Source organism: Dermacentor albipictus, chromosome 7, assembly GCF_038994185.2.
Source record: "Dermacentor albipictus isolate Rhodes 1998 colony chromosome 7, USDA_Dalb.pri_finalv2, whole genome shotgun sequence".
In the NCBI taxonomy this organism is placed as follows: Eukaryota; Metazoa; Arthropoda; class Arachnida; order Ixodida; family Ixodidae; genus Dermacentor; species Dermacentor albipictus.
This window is the reverse complement of record NC_091827.1, coordinates 55,793,109-55,814,309: the sequence shown is the minus strand read 5'-3', so window position 1 is coordinate 55,814,309 and position 21,201 is coordinate 55,793,109. Positions and strand designations below refer to the sequence as shown.

At 44.9% G+C, this 21,201-nt stretch overlaps 1 protein-coding gene across 1 annotated transcript; it reads right to left on the bottom strand.

Moving 5' to 3' along the window:
* Positions 1-5,313: 5,313 nt before the first annotated feature.
* Positions 5,314-20,199, bottom strand: LOC135906824 (amine sulfotransferase-like). Its single transcript, XM_065438419.1, has 3 exons — positions 20,132-20,199; positions 6,171-6,296; positions 5,314-5,854 (listed from the first exon to the last, which is right to left on the bottom strand). Exons 1-3 carry the CDS (start codon positions 20,197-20,199, stop codon positions 5,314-5,316), a joined length of 735 nt encoding a protein of 244 aa, XP_065294491.1.
* Between the last annotated feature and the right edge of the window lie 1,002 nt (positions 20,200-21,201).

Genomic DNA, 21,201 nt, shown 5'->3' with positions numbered 1-21,201 from the left:
GCACAGTTGTAGAAGAGGGCGACTTCCGGGCTCTAGCAGCCCAGCAGCAATCAGTGTGAACTGAAGCCCGGAAGGCTTCCCACCATCTGCGTGTCTCTTGGCAGATTCAGGGTCATGGTGACATCTTCTCCCGCGCCAAGGACACCTAGAGTCAAAAGTACCACCCTAAAGTGGCGAGTACACTCCGGGTAAACATGACGTGCGCACGGTACCATGTGCTACACGACAAATCTATCCAAGGAAAGGTGATGGAGTGCACCGCCCCACACACCAGCCCGGTGACACTACACTCCGCCCTGATCTGGTCATTGCCAAGGGTTAGGAGGCGACCATCATCGACGTGAGCTGCCCGCTCGGGAACCGACTCGAGGCTCTGGAGGAAGCCCGACAAGCAAATGTGGAGAAACACAACCCCCTCCGGGAGTACCTCTTCCGCCGCTACTAGCGAGTCAGTGCTGAAGCAATTGACGTGGGTCGGCTCGGATCGTGGAACCGAGGTAACGACCGTGTCCTGACACAACTTTGCAGCAAGACCTACCTCCGGCAGTTCAAGAAGCTCGCAATCAGCGAAATCATCGCGGCTTCACGCGCAGTCCACTCTACGCACGTGGTACTCAGGCAAGAGGAACACGTTCGCCAGTAGTTTTCAGCTGCCACTGCGTGAGAATATTTCAATAAACAAACAGAAATCTCGAGAAAAACATGCTCACATAGGCTCACCTTGAATAAATCAATATTACAAATAAGGCACAGAGTTATGTTCATCGCATGGCTAATGTAAACAACGTTTTGTAAACCTCCGTTCTTACTGTTGTGCCTGGGACCTTTTTCGGTAGCAAATGTGACAAGGCTAGTTCAAGGGTGCATTACAGGTCTCGTTGCCCACCACGAGGAGACCACAGAGGCATGGGCCATTGTGCTTTCACCTCTTCTGCATTATCACCAGGATCGGCCCACAATATCGTTTATGGAGCTGGAAAAATCCACGGAATCCTAGCCATAAACAGGTTCATTGGGAAAATTGGGTGGAGCGCCATTGGAGTCCAGGCTCCCGTGAATACACATGAGCTTGGCAATGCACCATGCAGCCAGAGTGTCGGTCATGTCCAATACCTCCATTTGATGCTTCTGATGAATGATATTTCTCACCGCAGATCGCCCACTATCTAAATAAAACTACTCAGGCTTTCTGTGTGATCGGTCTGCGTGGTCTGGTCACCCCGCAGTACTGCAATCTCCGTTGTTGCAGGTCACGTAAGTTTTTGTAGGCTGAGTTGGAGCGTACTTTGTTAGTGACGTTTCTGACTTCAGATGTCCCTTCATGCGTTTTCGATCGACGAAGGACACCGAAGTTTCGTACGACGAAGGTGATCTTCCTGTATTTTTATGGGTGCACGAAGAAAACTGCCCAGTTTTTCGTGAGCCACAACTTTGCAAGTTTGAGATAAGGAATACCGGAAACCGGCCTTTTATTACGATAACAATTAAATGGACATTCGAGGCCCATTTCTGCCGTCACCGTCAGCGTCGCTGTGAGGTTCCGTACGACTGAAATCTTGTGAGGGTTAGCCGGCAAAAGGGGTTCAATCTCGCGTGCGCGAGCGAGGAACGCGGCCGGGATACGTGCCCTCTCCTGCGGTGCGCGAAGGAGAGGTGTGAGGAGAGGGTGGAGGGGCGTTCTTCTCAGGCAGCTGCTACGGTGCCTCGATGTTCTCCTCGCCCGCCGCTCCGTACAGAGAGGAGACATCCACGGCGTCTACTACGGCGTTGGCCACGCGAAGCGCGGACGCAGTTCCAGACGCTCTGCCGAAAGCCGTGGGGACGCGTTGCCGGCGCTCGTGTGTCTTTAAAGCGATCTGCGACGCGGCTAAAGTGCGCGCCCGCATGGGCATCGTATTCAAAGCGATCTGCTATGACTGCAGAGTGCGCGTAGTGCCGGCAGATTCGTATGCGCTGTGCTTTCGACGTTTCATTCGCGCTGAAGCGAGACATGCATGAAGGTCAATTCGCTTGCAGCTACCGCAATTCCTCACCACAGCATTTTCACAGCGAGTTTCCGCGCTCATCGAGGGAGATGTGCTCGTGTTTCGCTGTGCATGCAACAATGACGTGGAAAGAAGTAGACACACAAAGACAGCGCTGTCTCTGTGTGTCTTCCTTTCTACGTCCTCGTTGAGTAACGCTTATACATTCTATCACTGTTAATTTAGTCAATAAGCGAATGTTTACAATTTTATACGACCGATAAAGCTACCATCCTTAATTCATACGGATATCTACCAATTTGCTACGCAATCGGTGCGCCGCCTTTCGGGCGGTACTGCGAATTTGTGCTGTCACTTTCGATCTTCCCTTTTGTGTTCTTCACGTTCTTGCTTTCTGTGTCTCTGAATATCCTCCCGAGCCTCCACGATCTCCTCGTCATCTCTGCCCCTTCCCTCTCTCGCATCAATAACCTCCGCTTTCTTTAGCTCTTTCGCACAATCAATACCGAATTCTGCGCATATCGCGTTTAGGTCCATTCTGCACAACTTCCTCCAATCCATGGCTACGTCTCTTTTGCCGACAAGTTTCTCAAGGAATTAAATGTTGAAGCAAGGTATCTTTCAACAAGGCTTCTAACGCCTTTGTTACCATGAAGAACCACGTTAACCATGGCAACTCTCGAGGAGAAAAGGCCGTACCATGTCGAAGTCGAAATGCTGCGCAGATTATCTCACCGCTGCCATCCAGTGTTGCGACTGGAAGTCGTAAGACGGGGAACTTACTTTGCTCGTGCAGGAGTAAGGGAACGTGATGCTGGTCCCGATATTCAGGTTGTTTGACAAACACGTTTATATTTGCATTTTTAAAAGAAAATTCAAAGTAGCACAGAGAAAGCTCATGAAGAGGTTGTAGAAGCCGATGGTTTCCACTTTCCATTGTTTCTTTATTGCCCTGTGTGGTCATTGTTCAGACAGTTTCCCCAATCCGGCATCAGGAGACCGCTGCCCTCAGGTCCCACCAATCTACAGGTCAGTTGTCCTTTCCCTCCGAAGAGAGCTTTGTCGGAAACGCGCGCACATCACTGGGCACAAACAAAGGAAAGGAGGGAACGTATGCTGACTGCGGTCGTACACTGACTCCGTCCACGGCGTGGACATGCCGATTAGGGCGGCTGACAGGTGATGGACCGTATCACTGCACTGACCACATCTTCGGCGTGGACGTGCCAATTTGGGCGGCTGACATGATAGTCGTATCCTTGCTAATTACCCAAACCTCCCCTAACCAAAGAACTCTCGTGTTGGCCATAAATCATTCGTTTTGAGAACCATTTTGACGAGGCCGTCAGCCCGTTCCCCTTTATCGCGCTATGCGTTTCTATGCGTTCTTTGCCTAGTACTATGCGTTCTTTTATGCGAAGCATATTACGAGAGCTCAACCCAGCTCCTCAGACGCGGCGGTGTCGCCATGAAACCACGTGACACCGTGACGTCACGACAGAGGAGAAGTGGCTTTGGCTCAACTCTTGCAAGACGGGCTGGGTGGGAATCGAACCAGGGTCTCCGGAGTGTGGGACGGATACGCTACCACTGAGCCACGAGTACGATGCTTCAAAGCGGTACAAAAGCGCCTCTAGTGAATGCGGTGTTGCCTTAGAAACGAGCTGTTTCTAAGGCGTGCGTCTCTTGCTCAGGCGCACATTTCGTTGCCGCGCCGAACGCTGCTTTGCTCGACGCTCACCGCGTCCAATGCGGGGCGCGTAGTCGCTGCCCTGTAGCCCATTGTCTTACACCCCTTGGCGGGTCGACGGGAACGCTGTCGCGTTCCACTCTTGAAGGCGAAGCAGTAATGCATGAGTTGTTTCTTCGTCTAGCCGAACCAAATATAGCCAAGCAACAGCAGTTCACCAGGCTAAACAGTGGTTCAACAACTAAAATAAAGGCTAGTATGCTTCGCATCCTGGGCTTAACCTTAGCTAAGCCACAGCCGTTTTTTTGTTAACAAATCGGTGTTTATCTATGTGTGAAAAGAACATGGAGCTGGTGCACACAAATGAAAAAAAAGCAAAACACACACGGAATTATGTGAAGGCACACGGTACCTCTTCAGTGGTGCTGATTGCCACAGTGTTATTGCAAGAAACTACAAGAACGCCATACAGGAATCAAACGCAAAAATCGGAGTACACCTAATCACTTATGAGTTTGAATGCGAAAGCATTATTAGTCAATTGCAGGCCGCTGAGTGGTGCGTCGAGTTTTGCGCTGCAAGTTATGTAACATAGCGGTACGAGCTGTACAAGTCGCCAAACAGCAACAGCCTGCGGTGCCAACGCCGTGTGCCACCGACGGGCGTCCTGCGCGACAACAGACCGAGGAAACAGCAGCGGCCACTAAAGGCCGGCAGGCGCGCGCAGCAGCAAAGCGCAGTGGGGGTGAGAGAGAGAGAGAGAGAGGAAGAGAGAGGAAGAAAGAGAGAGACCACGCACCAGATTCCGAGAGCGAGATGGTGGCTGCATCACACATCACTCGACTGCCTCGCCGCAGGTGTCGCGCCACGTCTCGCCCGGCTGTGTCGCATCCCGTATCTGTTCCTTCGAGACGCGCTGGTGACTGGTTGTAGCAGCCAAGGGAAATTTAGGCGTCATTTGATGCTTTCGCATCAACAATAATTTTATTATTCTGATAGTAACTGTAGGACACTCCAAGCTCAGTTTTGCCGTCGCCGAGATGTGCTTATAAAGTCCAAGAGCGATAACAGCATCGCCGCGCATCGTATGCTGTATGTGCGAGCGAAAGCACATGAGGGAAGCCGACGATCGCACCTTAATCTGGCGCGCGTTCTCGCCGCTCTTGCGTTGAAGCGATAGACAGCACGAATGTCACTTCGCTCGCTGCAGCTGCCGCGCTTGCTCACACCGGCGCTTTGGCAGCGAGAGTCCGCACTCATAGAATGCAATGTGTTCATGTTTGCTTGTGTAAGCTCACACCATGCATGTTAATTCAGTTCTTCAGGGAACGTTTCCCAATTTATAAAGCCACTATAGCTTCTTCGCATGGCTACACACTAATTTGCTATTGCAATTGATGCTTCGGCTCTCGGGAGAAACTGCGACTTTCGGGTGAAAGCTTGCGACAGTGTTATGAGACTGGCATTCATTCATTAGGCTGTTAAGATTTCTTTGATAGGTACCGGTGTTAGAAGCACGCTGCTCATGACCACAATAACTAATAATTTAGTCATGCATGTTATATTGTTATCGCACTGTTAAGCTGGTACGGTTAAGCTGTCAAGTTGCACGCAAAAGCATGGCGATCCGGGTTCCCTTTACGGAAGATCTAAGTCCTTCCACAGATTCATGACGTCACTCTCCTTGGTTTTCTCTGCTATACAAGCTTTAGTCTTCGCAATATAATCTGTTGTGTAGTGGTCTCGCCAGTCTCCTATCATTCCCTTGCGCACAAGGGCTGAGCCCTTGTACATTTTTTTCTGTATGTTCAGTTTTTTGAAGAATTCAAGAGACTTCAGATTTCTTTCAGGCGGAAGTTCTCCCAGCGCTTTTATACGCTCGGAAGGGGTGTAATCAAAGATGGCCTTCATGTTCTTAAGACTTGATGACTGCAAGATTTTCTCGTAGAACTCCGTGTCTTCACTCAAAGCCGTACCATGCTCTTCGCCAAGGAAATCTGCAATCTTCAATACTAATTCCCTGGTATTCATTTTCAGCTGCTCGTAGGTAAAGAACAAGACGTTGGGCTCGTTTCTCATCTCATACCAGGGAAGAAGGTGGCCAAAGTATTCACCGTAGGGGGTCTTGCCGTAGTGAAAGCATTCAAGGAAGCTGCCAAAGGACACGTCTTCTGTGCTCCTGAGCGTGAAACCTTTGTAAAAGTAACAGCACGAAACAGAGCAGTCGTAAGGGTTTCTCGCGACATTAATGTACTTTGCACGCATGGAAAACACTATAGCATTGAGTGGCAGGTGTGTGACCAGGGGCCCTTTTCTCTCAGGGGTCGTGGCACTCTCTGCACCCAAAAGCTCGATTAGTGGAGAACAAAGCATATATTAGGCGGGACTCTTGGGCGGCTCTGCTTTTGTCAAAATGTGAGACAATGTACTGAGTCCAAGTCGTCCCGCATTTCGGATATGTCACAATTATGACGTCATCTGTGCGTGGCTCGTACTGCATGGCCGAAAGCACGTTCTCTTTGGGAAATACGGACTGCATTGGAACGCTCTTGATGCTCTTGTAATCCTCAGGATCCATAGCCACAGGGGAACCACCTGCGAAATTGTTAGAACTGCAGTCACTGCACACCAGAAAAGGATATGAACAGAGCAAACGAGGTTCAAAATACCTTCAACGTCTATGACACGTCCCAGGAAGAGCAAACGCACGAATCTTATTTTGTAACAATGGTAAAGAACAATTGCAATGGTAACGGTTGTTATTCTGATACTCAGACGTACTCGAAGTATTGTACTGAAGAATTGTCATAAGCAGTCGGCGCACAATATGTTTTGCAATACGGCAAGCGCAACAAAGGTTCGCACAATCTTAGCCCTGTACAATATGGCGTCCCTTTGCTCTAACAGCGATGAGCGTGTTGCCGTTCGGAAATATTGTATTCCAAAGGTTTATTATTATTTTTAAAGGCTCTACAACAAATTATTAGGTCTGTACACAAACAGCAATGAATATTCAGTGTCGTTTTTTGTAATAAGGGAATAGCTTCTCGTCAGCACCAATTCACACATATTGACTTTGCAAACGTTTGACGACATATAAAATGTATACAATATTCTTACTATGTCACAATAGTGAGTGTGACTGAACAACCAGAGTTTCGAAAGTGTGGTTCTTATACGCCCCGTTAGGCGGTTTTAGGGTAGCTTTAGCCAAGGGCTCACATCTGCAGGGTCTGATACCAGACACCGGGCAACAATACTCGACCGCGTCAATTGCTGACGGTGATATATAGAAATGTTGACGGTGATATAGAGTTGACGGTGATATATAGAAATGATTAAATTCTGCGGAGAAAGGTTTCCCATGCGAAAAGTGCAGTGTTTTGCACACATTAAGTTCGAGAAGAATCCGTGCATATCTGAAGTTCTCGACAGTACTTCCTTAATGGCAGTCATGTCCCACTCCCAGGGAAACTGTCCGGCGACAGCGTCGAAATTAAGATTTTCGCACCACAATTTTCGACACAACTGTTTCTACGCATTTATGTTTAATTTTGTTTTCTGGAAACTGCGCGAAAACGCAGGACATACAAATGGACAGACAAGGGTCTTAACTAACAATTCTCTCTAATATTCCACCAAGCCAACACTTAAGAAAAAAAAGGAAAAGACGGGACAAGAGCGTGCGCACAAGTAGCGGAACAAAATCAATATGGTTGAAATGATATGCACTATAGAAAGATTGAAATGAGACGGTTGTTTACATAAACGTTGCTACTTTCTCTCTGTGGAAAGCTTCGAAAATCAGTGACAGGCACTCCTCGTGGTATTTGAACACAATGGGGCACAGCCACATTCAAGGCAAAGCAGTGACAATTCTTCCTGCTTAAGTCATGAACCAACTTGCCCTAATGCGGGTTCTTCTACAGGTAAGTTTCTTTGTTGCAGGTACTTTCTGGCTATAAAGTGCAGGCGGGTTTGCTTGCCTGATTCTATAATGCTTCTTTATTTCGTTGCCCTTTTGCCAATGAATCCGTTCAATGGTGTTGTTACCGCGATAAATGTCCCTGTTCTCCATGAGAATGTCAAAATATATAGTCACAATGGTCATAGTAAAGTTTCTGTGTACCGCGTGAGGCATGTAAATCTCAATGTTGAACCAACCTATGACGTACATTCGAACGAATTCCAATAGTTACTTTGTCGTACATATGGCGCCCAATACAACTAACGACAGGTGATCACCAACAGGTGTTTATTCAGCTTCGTTTCCGCAATAATATTGCACTGCTGCGAACGCTGCAGGTGGTATCATTCAAGGTGCGTAGTTACACATCTCATTTTCCTCAACTGCCAGCCCATCGGTACTAGCTTGCCATTAGCTAACTCTCTAACTTAGACTTTGGAGCGCTATCGAGCGTTACAGCAACGGCTCGAGTGAGCCATTTTTGCATGACAGTATGCTTATTCCCAGACAAGATTCACTCACATTTTAAAAATGCGAAGGCTAATGGCATAAAGGAAAATGTTGAACTTTTTTTTATGCCCTAGGGAGCGACAAGACCTATATAAAGAAGTAATTCTTAGGAGAGGCCATAATTGTGTACATCGTAAAGCCATTTCATTTCACCAATCTGCTCGTGTGTAGCTTCATTTCTTGATTCTCTGTCCTGCCGCAATGTGCTTGTTTTGCATGTCAAAGCGTTTTTGTATTTTGGACGTAACATTATTGAAAGAAGAAATGGTTAAGAGAAAATTTTAGGAAAAATAAAAGCAGCCATGAAGGCACAGGAAGGTCATGGACTTGGAGGAAAGTTAAATACATTCTTAATAGAGGAAGGTATTAGTGCCCCAGCAGTTAAAAAATGAATACAAATTTGCTTTGTCCATATGCTTCTATATTTTTTCGCTCACGCCCACGATGAAGATTATCATCGTCACTATCCTGGTCATAACATCTTCAGGCGACGTTCTAATCCTTATCTCAAAATATCATTTGAAGTGCTATATAAATTTTTCGGGCTGGTGATATACACCATATTACATCAGATTAGGAAACTTCAAAAACTAGTGATTAGAGTTATGTGTGATTCTGAAAGTGCTGATCCAGTATCACATTTTAACGTTTCAACTACTGCGTGAACAGAGCATATCCATGTACGCTTACTGGGTTGTGAGGTACAACCACCCATTTAACGCTTTGATATTGTATTCTTTGTCACTTCAAACCAGAAATGTTAGTAGAGGACATTTTGATCTTGCACTGTCTAGTAAAGTGCACATTGAAGGTCTTCTAGAGTATCAGGTAATAAAATTTGTAATTAACTGCAAGAGGAAATCATTATTTCCTCGAACTTCTAAAAGGCTGTCAAGCGTTACCGCTTAACCTTGTTAACGTCACAATAAACGTCCAGATGCCGCAATTGATTTTCAGTACAGTGCGCCGACAATTAACCTTTTAGTTAATATTGTGGTAATTTGGAGATATGTTTTTCTGCATTGTGCTAATGTAGTAATGTATAGCATTCTTATCTCATCGATTCTTATAATGACGTAAGGTACTTCGAACTTGGCTTGTATTGCTTTTTTGCCATTGCGCTATACTCATCCTGTTACCGATTATCTTTGTACTATGCTAGGTATTGCCTGTATTTCGTTTATCGGAGCTTCAACTTAGTGACAGGTACGACAAATGTTTATTTACCTGTATTTTGTTATATGTAAATAAATACTTCATTATCTTCTTTACCTGGCCTTCACCACAGCGTCACGAGAAACAAAAACTTTCCTTCCGGCTGAGATTAGAACCCCGGCACCCTGTCGACTTGTGAGTTGAAGCATGAGATGCAATTCATTTCGCCATTGCTCAGCTTTGGCGTCTTATAACTTGGGCGGAGTTTTGCGATACACTCAAAAGCTGAGGGCAATGGCATCTTTGCATGCATATTAAAGACCATACGAGGTAATGCTGTGTGAGCAAAGACGACTTTGAGTGCAGAGAGAGAGAGATTCAAATGAGAGCAAAGCAGGAAAGTTAACCAGAGGTAAAACCTCCGGTTTGCTACCCTGCACTGGGGGAAGGAGAGGGGAAGTAAAGACGGAAAGAAGAGCGTGAAAAAAATAAAAGCGTGACAAAAATATGAAAAGGGATGGAATGGGGTCATTATAGTCTTTCTAATAGGCCACTGTCAAGTAAAAAGGTCAACAAAGCCTTGACCGACTTTTGCTGCGACGACAGTTCATGTGGGCATTGCAATATTGACTGTTCTGAAAGTAGCCTGCCGTCAAGGCGTGCCAACGCGGTGCATGCATTGTAAGAAAGAAAATAGTAGCGTTCGTGGTGACACACTGCTGCTGTCATCGAATCGGTATAAAATTATGGGGAACAATCAAATCTGCCGATGCGATGTATTTACTACCTGCCTATTAGTGGCTTGGTGTTAAAAATGTGATAACACTTTATATGCATGGTAGCTTAACAAACCGTCCCATTCCGAAAGTGACGAATGTATCGAAACTGTTCTGGCATGCCTGAAAGCCCATGCAAAGAATGAAGGCAACCAACTCTTTGCATCACCTTAAGCAGCAACAGCAGCTTAAGTGCTTCTACTTCGGCAGCAAGGAAAATGTTAAGGTTACTTAACCTTCTACTGTGCCTATGTATACTTCTAGCGTTTGAAGCGGCCACGCTGCACTGTAGACTATGAAGGACGCAGTACTAGGATATATTTATACTTAGAGCAGTGCATGCTACGCCCTAAAAGGCAGCTCTCGAAGTTTGGTAATTATAAACAGTCAAGCGTAGCGTATGCGTCGTGCGCTGACGATCATGTCTGCGAGGTATTGTAGTGCAGGGTGTTGCAAAAAGAGGGAAACCAATGCCCACCGTCTCAAAGAAGCGAAGTGTGAAGCAAAGTCTCTCGAACGAGCGGCGCTCCCAGCCACGTAGTGAAGGGCACACGCCCACATGTCGTGATGTAAAATGCAATGCAAGCGACTTCAGACACCATGCACGTGACTTCAGTTAATCATCGAGTGTGCAAGGCACAGCTCCACTGCTGTACATGCAGCACGCAAAAAAAGAAAGAAAAAGGGGGTGGAGTACGATGAGTGAATGTAACGTGAATATTCAGCATCATTAAGTGAGTGCGCAGGGAACACCGCCATCGGATGCGAGTCGAAGCAAAGGTAGAGACTTTCTCCGTTGGCAGTTTTCTGGTGGCATGGTAACAGCCCAGTTATCTTATCCTGAATGTGCCAATAATGAACTGATCTGAATACTTTTGGTGATAGAAGGTCTCTCGCACGAAGATTTACGACTTTTGTGTATCACCAAAATTTGCGATAAGGCGTCGTGCGGGGCCTTCAATCTATATGCAAACTACCTTTTTATTGTTCCAACTTCACGAAACAGCCGCACAACTGCTGTTTGATCCCGCGTCCGCGAACACGGAACTGAAAGACGCAACAACGTGCCACATACTTCTAGCCGCGCACGCGCAGCATTTTCATGGTTTACAGGCTCATCACTCTATCAGATTCACAATTTCAGCAGGCTGCACTTGTCTTGCTATTGCGTTCATTCTGTTTGATCAATTTATTAAAGGATGCTTGTTTTGGGGTATGTCGTGATGTACCCAAATATTTTTGCGGTATTGTAGCGGTAACTATTCTTGCCTATACTGCTATTCATTCTCGTAGACCTGCTATTCATTCTCAAGATCTAGTGGAGAGATGACGAAGGAGAGCGGGTAAACGGAGCCACTTAGCACGGGCTCATTTAGATAATTTTGTTGTATACACCTGAAAAGGACACAGAGAAAGATAGACACCTATACTGAGTGACATATTCCTAATCCACTTTAACAGAAGATCGTCGCAGCAATGGCAAGAGCTGTCGAGATCATGTTTAATTATGTTGGCAATTATGTAGTCTTTGTTCGCAAGTTGAACAATACACAAATTGCCTTAATATGTGAAATATTTTGCGAGGGCGCCATTCTGGCCAAAGTTTCGTGGTGGAGCTTGCTCGGGAGAACGTCCTGCTCTTTAAGCCTGTCCATTTCCGTTGGCGATAGAAACCGGGGCCTAAAAAAAAACCTCTTGGATTTTTCGTCGAACCATTGAAAGTAATAAAACAGTGTCACTTTATTGCGCTCTTCGCTGCTCAGATCCTGCACTAGTAACTTGACACTAGGTTTCGCGATCGATATTTCGGCTAGAAATAGCCATATACAACTATTCACCTAATCGGGCTGCCTTCAGGAAAAGGAAATACTGAAGGGGCCCTTAACCATTCTTTATCAAAATGTAGAAATGCACTTGAAGTTAAATTAGACCGCTTCAGAAATATATTGCAACAAAAAGTACTTCAAAATGCGTTCAGCTGAAGCGGAGTGACTGGCAATGAAATATCGCGTTAGCGGTGCTTCCATTTCTTATTCAATGGCTTGTACGGCGAAGCCTACGATGGAGCCGGGCGTGCCCACTACGCTCCGCCTCCTAAATGTCACCGTAGCGTGCAGTTCAAATTGATTTTAGATGCTCCCTTTTAAGAAGCAAGAATTAGTTGAAACACTCTCTAAATGCTGCATGTAATGTAGAGCATCTTCAATGTTCGGGTTCTTCTGCCCAAAATATTTTGACAAGTAGCTTAAAACGCGCACGCGTAAAGCTGAAGAGTCACTAAAAGGCTGAGTGAGAAATTGCTACGATTAACGCCGTTGTCTGCAGGTTTTGGAGCTTGATGAGTGACGGAAGTCATGCAAATATTTGGACCATTTAGTCCCACGAGCATGGAACTATGAAAGTCAGCGCAGGTCAATAACAATGCACTGTGGTGAACATTTCATTAAATACCAACAGACTAGGAAAACTTCTTTTCGGGTGACCTTGTGTTTGGCACACTGCACCAGGTTTGTGCTGTAAAATTATAAAATGAAAGGAAATGCTAATGAAAGGACTCAGGAGAATGAAATGCAGGTGCTACACCTATAACTATTCAGAACACATTGCAACATATCAGCTGCCCAGACGCATGATAACAAGGGTAAGGTAAGAGCAAAAACGGAATAATCATTGTCAGGTAGTTAACTGTATCATTTCCGCATTATATAAAGTGACTGAGGTTTCGGTAGCATAGGCTCCATCAATGATATGAATATTATATGCCTAGAACAGTTACTGCACAATTTTATCCTTATTTTTCCGAGGATCCTCATATCAGAGACGCACCGGTTCAGAGAGACAAGATCGGCAATGCGCTTAAAGTTAGCGCCTAAATATTCATTTAAACTATTCCAGTAATCCAGTATTCCCTCATCCAATAAGTAGGGAAGGCGCCCGTTTGTTCAACATCTGATATACCTATCCTCCGACACATACGTAGCGATTGACTTGCATGACTGTAATCCAAATCACGCAAAGTGCTAGAGAAGCTTCTTAGTAGCCAACATGTCTGGGTAACTTGAGGATTGTTGGAGCCGTTCCTACCTTTCCATGGTGAGACAACGTCTGTCATGCAAAAATAAAGTAGTGTAGGTTGTGAAATTTGGAAGAGAAAATTACATCGAGATATTATGTAGCTTGGTGTGAACGTTTTCTTTATTTCCCATATCGCGACCACTACGCGAGCAATTTGTTTGCTTTCTAACCTTCTGACTCGTCTCAGTTGGTGCGCGAGCGTGTCAATAAAATTTTTAATTGGCGTATGTCCCAAGGTGAGCATAGGCGCGTAATGACGGCAATCGGTTCTGTACGTTCCTTAAGAACGTGAGGGAATGGGATGGAAATAAATACCAGCGCCTGAGAAGTAAAAGGCCACTTTACTTTTATTATTATTAGAATTATGCCCCCAATGCACTATGAAGAAAAAGCATATTTCCAGTGGATGAACAATACAGTTTCGCCAACATCGAGTCACAGTGTAGCAATACATGCGACATACATGCAGAATACTCGAAGCACTACTAATTCTGTGTGACACGATGTATTCATATCAAACAATCATCACAAGAAAGCGCTGCGCAATATAATCACTTACATATCAATTAAAGCTACCAATTTTGCTGCTTGCATTGAGCTAGTAGCCTGTGTTACAGAGTAATAACGGACGCAGTGTTACGTTTATTCGCGTAGAATTCCACATTCATCGTCACGAAAAGGCACAGTGGGTCAGATTTAGCAGCTTGAACAGGCAGAAAAACAAACTTTCAGCACTCACACCTTTTTTCAGTAAATGCCATTTGCTGGCTTAGGCGAAATTTGAATAGAAGTGCAGGTAATGCCTTGAAGACTAAATCTCAAGAAAATAAAAAAAACAGCTCAGATGAAACCGCCGCGTTCAAGTGAGTAATCCCATGCAGTATGACGTAATTGCTATACAGAGGCTTGCACAAGCCGGCTAAACTTCGCTTCAGACGCACTGGTCCGTAGGGGTCATCGAGACACAACCAGTACACCGGAACATAACAAATTGCCATTTTTTGGGGTGTTGTACGGCAAAATAATCTTAAAGGAAACTATTACTTTATTTAGCGTATTCTGAGCCAACATTTCGAAACGGTTTTAATACAGAGCCTTTGCTGTTTTACCGTTCCTCGCCGCACCTAATCACGCCTCAATGCTGCTGCACTGCACGATATCTCCAATAATAAGTTTTTTATATGTTTTCTTTCCTAGTTTAGCAGCCTATGTAGACCAACCATGGTACACCTTCGAACCACACATCCCGTGATTTGGGGGCACAGATGGGCGAGTTGTCTGGGGGGGGGGGGGGGGGGCGTTAGGTGGAAAACAGGCATTTCGTACCTGTTTGCGAACTTCTTCATAGTTTGGCTAAGCTTGTTAAGGTATCGCACCTCAAGCGTTTTTTTTTTTTCGAGTTTTAAGATTGACCTTTTCGCGCACCTTAGTTTTCTTGCTTCATTCGAGCTTCTGCGGCAACGATTTTGCCATTGAACACACCACCGACTGAGATAAGACGACTTTTAAAAGCCGCTGCACCTGCTGTTGAAAACAAGTCTTTATCTGGTGAACACACAATTTTTTATGCAAGGAACGCAAGCAGGACGTTGTAATGCCTTTCTTGGGGAAAGTTCGAGTGGGCAAAGTTGCATGGTAATTGATCTTTTTTCGCGCTGCCACCTTCCCAGATGTTCGCCTAAAACCATAACTACATATCAGAAAGCTGCTGCATGTTGTACACCGGAAGGTCATACGTAAACGATAGGCCATTGCCATGAAAGTTAAAAAGATTTAGAACGTTGTTGATGGCGTTGTCTGTCAAGAGCAATGGTGCTTCAGCAGTGACCTTTTCTATACGCATGGGTATCCGGTTGAAAATCTGCTGAAGTGAATAAATTTAGATATGGGGTTTTTCAACGAACATGTAGCCAGGTGTAGCTCACCCAACGCGAAAAAGGTGTTGTTACCCCAACTGTGTCCACTGAAAAATCTTAAACAGAAGTATTTTAACGCTCTGCTTGGAGTCCACGTCTAGAAAATTGTGAGCCCGTCAAACAAAAAGTGCTGTTGACAATCAGGTTTAATGGCTTTTAAATGTCGGCATCTCTCAGTCGGTGTTGATGTTAGCAGCGGAAACATTGCTGCAGAAGTTGAAAGAGAGAAACACTTCATTGTGATAAAAGCAAAGAGGTTGGTCGGAACTGCTTTGCCTCTAGCCCGCTGCTCTGTCGAAGGGAGGGGGAGAACAGGAAATGGAAGGAGATAAATGTAGTTACCAGAAAGATGATGATGACGACTGTCGAAAGTGTGTTATATAAATATGTGATGCACAATCTGCACACACAGCTCACCTTCGTCACAAAGTGCGAGCCTCTCACTGTCTGTCACTCTCTGGCAGGACCGGGCCTTGCCAGCATTCTATACTATGGCGGAAACCCTCGAGGTCAGTATTTTTAGGACTTTTCATAGCACTGACTTAATCATACTGTCTTCATGACGCTTGCTTTCAACCAAGATTATATGGTAGGGAGAAAGCCAGATGCAGGTAAGTGTGAATGAATGCGCCCGGAAGGTTAACGACGATATGAAATCTATCGCGGAGAATGATAAATCACGTTGGATAAAGCTCGTCGAAGTGGCAGCGGGTGAAGAAACAATAAATAAGGCCATACCAGATGATTTTGTACGCAAAGGAGTAGTGGGGGACTGGCGAAATTGCTTCACCCCTGAACAGGGGATTCGCATGAAAGACAGGATCGCAGGGAAAACAACCAGAAGTGGTGTTATGAGTTTGTGGAATGACATTGGGCTGCCGTAACAGATGCAATTGGTGTAAGAGTTTCTTGTGCGTGTACTGCAAGTTTAACATGTGGACTGAGTGAAGAGATATGTCCGCGCATTAAAGGTCCATATTAAAAAAAAGGCGACAGCTTCAATTTCAACATAAAGGAGTCCCCCGTGTACTGGGCCGCTTTAGAACGAGCGGTTGGCAAATAGTTTTTGTTGCACTGTACATGTGCTAGTCTTTATAATGGTATTGTGGGCTTTACTATGAACACGATTAACTTTTGCCGGTTGAAAAATTGCTAAGGAAAGTAAAGCATTAAGCTACATGCTTCAAAGCATTGCGTATGCCGGAATATTTTAGCATCGTGATAATGTAATAGAGTGAAGTTTCAGTACATGCTGCGAGTGACGTAAATCTGCGAAAACAGGACGCTACCATCTGACCCCATTAGGGCATAAGTGTTACAATATTTGTCATTGGAGCAGTATGCATTCATGACGTAAGGAAACACGTGCTTTCAAATTGCATTTCTGCATAACCACTTAGATAAGCATAGATGATGATTAGCAGCCGATAAAGGGTACAAGAGTTGAGGATCGCCATTCCGCCGCTAGAGTTTGTGAAGGACTGCGTTTAGCTAGGTCAATTATTCACAGGGTCCCCTGGTTATTACAAGGACATTTACAAGGGAATAAAAGCGGGTTGGAGTGCATAGTGCAGACATTCTCAGATTTTGACTAGAAGCTTACCATTATCCTTGAAAAGGAAGGTGTACATTCAGTGCATTTTACCGGTCCTAACATAAGGTGCAGAGATTTGGAGACTGACCAAGAAGCTTGAGGACAAGTTAAGGACCGCGCTAAGAGCGATGGAACAAAGAATGCTAGGCATAACGTTGAGAGACAGAAAGGAAGCGGTGTTAATTAGAGAGTAAACGGGGATAGTTCATATTCTAATCGACCTTAAGAGAAGAAAATGGAGCTGGGCAAGTCATGTAATGCGTAGGCTAGGTAACCGGTAGACCATTAGGGTTGCAGAAAGGGCATGAAGAGAAGGGAGGTGCATTGCGCAATGCTTTACACATACCTGGACACTAGCTTTCAAGAAAACGCTTAATGCTCGGGAAAGCAAGCCAGGTTTTATAGTTCAGTTTACAGGCGTGGCTGGAGCACACGGGATACCGCTTCATAGAGAGCAGAATAGCTGTGGATGCCTCAAGTAGTACAGCTTCCACTTGGGGACGCAAGGTTACGTAGCATCCCACATTATGTGCGCACCTTCTCGCTGACAAATGCAACGCACCATATTTTGATGGCGAGCCTAAGTGCACTTCAGTGGCTGCCGGTCGCTGAAAACGTGCCACTGCACTCGTTCGGTGATTAATAAATTCACATATGTTATATCTCTCCGGTAATACCTGCGCCACATTTTGCGACATAAAGGTTCGTCGAATTACCTTAGGCATCCTTTCATCTTTATTTCATACGCACCGCACTTATTTAGTCGCGAATGTGAGCAATGAGTAACGTTTTCCTAGCCTTCGTAGGGATTCCTACTATGTGTGGAACGGGGCATTGTCCTTCTATGCCCTAATAACTGGAGACACGTTTTCGCCTGAAATCACAAAGCAGGACGATTAAAAGAGTAAAAGCTGTTGGAAGCAGTCTGCCTTTGTGGCCAGACATTCCCGCCGTGAGAATTTCGTGCAGCATCTAAGGTATGTGGCAATTTTAACACGTTTACACTTGGAGGGGAAGGTATTTCAGGTGTAAAATGAACAAACTAAAATAATAAATGAATGTTAAAAAGGTTATCGTCGGAAAATGGCTTTATCGTGCAATGATAAAGAAGTACAGCATTAAATGGCCAAAACTGAAGCCATGTTTACCAAATCTCTTATAGCAACACAGCTCTTTAAAAGAGTTAGCGAAAAATTATTTGTCACAATAAGGTAGAACATTTCTTTTGTAGATCTTTTATTGCGATAATTATCTGACGTAATAGTTCTGCGGAAACGCGCAAGGTTGAGGGAAGTAATTAGGAAAAGGAAAATGAGACATCCAGCCTAACGTAGCTAAGTGCTACAAAGGAAACCCAAGAATGATCTGTTTAGCTATTTCTATTACTGTTCTCACTAAAGCAAAACTAAACGCGAACAAAAAAGCAATAAGGAGAATTCTCATTCCATGTGAATCCGACAACGTGCTTCACGTATAGCACGGAACACAGATCGGACTTAAATTGAGCATTTGCAGCTTCACGTTAGTCTTCATGGGGTTTCTTAAGGCGATGTCATTGCTGCAACACACACACTTTTACGTGTGTATACACATCACTTAATTAGCAATATGTTCACATTACGAGAAGATACACATTTCCCAACATTTTTAGCCGAAGTTTAAGTATTACTCCTAAGCCCGCTATTGCAGTTACCTGAACAAACTCCATCGAGTAGTACTTCAACACATGGGGTAATAGCCATACTTCCCAGCCTGACATTTAAGATCCAGGTTTTAATGTGTAGCAGCACGGGGGCTGAGCCTTTCTAGAAAGTAATGCTATAGACGACTGACACTCCAATTCTTACGCTCTAATTTGTGTTTAAATTATACTGAGCTGAAAGTTAGGTAGTCTGAGCCTACCCGCTGTGCATTAGGTTTCTTTTAGGAGGGACAAAGATGACGATTTTGCACTGTGTTCCTTCAAACGAGAAGAAATAGTCACGCCAATGCAGCGACGGCACTTTTTCAACGAAATGACAGCAGCGCTGTTCTGAATTCACCCGGCAATAAGCCTGAGGTCTGAAGTTCTGCACATCTTCATCGTAGACTGCATCTATATCTAGTGTGATTATACTGAAGGTACCACTCATAAACGGCTGCGGATGATGAGTTTTAGTGGGAGCTTTGAGTAGTGCGGAAATCTAGAAGAAACACGTAAAGTTTTCCATAGCTTGCTACTTTGGCGGTGAATACAAAACATGAGGTACATACAATGCTGGCCTACATTCTTTGCCTTTATTATTGTCCCTTATGGTGCGAACAGCTTGTGCAGTGAAACAGTCAGAATAAACCAATGGCAATGCATTTTGCCTTTCATGATGTTGCGTTAGAAACAAAAATTTGAACTCTAATGCAGATTACGTGCAAGCTTCGCGATTTACGGGAAATAGCGCATTATTCATAAAATATAATGCTGATGTTTTTTTCCTCTGTGAAGAGTTAACGTCCGCCAGAGTGAAAGTCGGGGAGGCGGATCCTTCAGCCCCTCCCCCCGCCGAAATATTTTCGTGCTGTCATGCACCTCTGCCCAAAACAACCCCCGGCGCCGGAAGGTATTGTGGATTTGTCTAGAATTTCTTTTTCACGTTCGAAAAGGCATTTTATCACCCACATCGCGATCTCAGACTGAATTACGTGGCAGCACCAATGCACCAGGAGCCACATAGCGCAAATAGCCCCATCCGAGCATAACATTGCAAGGGCGTTTTGATGGCAAGCGGGCTCGTCGCGGCATCTCGCGGAGGCCGCGGAGTCTACGGAGCGCATGGATTTGAATTTCGAAGCTTCGAGGGTATAAAGTTCCCATAAATTTTCATGCAAACTGACATTTCCAAAGTCTTGCTCCAGATTTCCTATTCTGAAGCTCTGTGGGTTTAGTGTTCTTGCAAACATTTGACGCCCAAGGTGCATTGATATTTCTTAATACGTTCACCGGACCATACAACAAGACAAGCTGAATCAAAGCATTATCAGACAAGTTGACAAAACACGCTGCGAGGTCCCATGAGACGAAGCGTTGTGGTGGTTAATTTGCGTCGTGATGCCAGAGAAAAGAATATCAGCATTTTTTAACCTGCGCCAAAGCATCCATGTCAAGGCACTAATGTCAGCAAAGGTAACAACATTGTTATTCATTTTTCTACATTATTCGCGAGCCCACAATGAGCCTTTGCCATTTTCTAGTTCTCGCTACCCGAGTGCTTCCAGAGCTAGCCATAGTGCACGCATTTTTCTCGTGTTGTCCAGACCACCGCGCGGCGCACCTCGGTGGGCCTTCGTGTTTGTCTGGCCGAGTGGATTTTCGCCTGGCAGAGTTTTAGACGCGTTCTGGCTTACAGACAAAAAAGAAACAACGGTCTCTCGCCGCCGTCACTGTGGGGACTCCACGGATTGCAACGCGTTTGCTTGAGCGTAACCTCACCGGATAAAGCCGGCCAGGTTGATGTTATATTCCTCGATTTCAGCAAAGCCTTCGACAGGGTCTCTCATTTTGGTTTGATAACAAAACTAAGCAACTATGGGTTTCCACCTAACATTGTAAACTGGATCTGTGCGTACTTGAGCATGCGCAGACAATTCGTCGATGTTGAGGGCCATTACTCTGGATGTATCCCCGTAAATTCGGGAGTGCCGCAGGGAAGCGTGCTCGGACCGCTACTTTTTCTGGTATATAATAATGACATAACAGCATGCATAGACGATAGTGTGAGTATTAAATTCTTCGCGGACGACTGCTTACTTTACAAAGAGATTAAAGATGCCAATGATCAAGTGATCCTGAATAAAAGTCTTACGGCGATTTCTGACTGGTGCGACACCTGGGAAATGAAACTTAATGAAGCAAAAACGGTTTTTATGCGCATTACCAACAAAAAACACCCTCTAACATATCAATACACTATTAATCAATCCACCGTCTCTGAAACAGACTCTTTTAAATATTTGGGTGTAACTATCAACAATCGTCTAACCTGGTTGCAACACATTGATAATGCTTGTGCGTCTGCTCGACGTAAACTCGGCCTACTAAGACACAAGCTGAAACATTCTCCTCCATCCGTGAAACAACTGGCATTCAACACACTCGTAAGGTCGCGATTAGAATATGCTTGCGTCGTCTGGCACCCATTCACGAAAACAAATATTAAAAAACTGGAAAACATAAACAGGCTTGTCGTCCGCTACATATATAATTGTTATGGACGTTATGACTCCCCCTCTCAATTGATTAATGAAAATAATATTGCTACCCTAGAATGCCGAAGAAAGCTAGCACACCTAACATTCCTTTTCCGCCTTTGGAAAAGGGAACTACAACTTGGTCATACACCCTGTCTCCAGCCGCTACCAGCTAGAGCTACCAGAAATTATCACCCCGAGAAGATAACCCCTATTTTCCCGCGTACAAATTGCTTTAAATATTCTTTCTTTCCTAGAACAATAAATGATTGGAACTCTCTGCCGAGCGATGTATTCCTGTCCAATAGCATA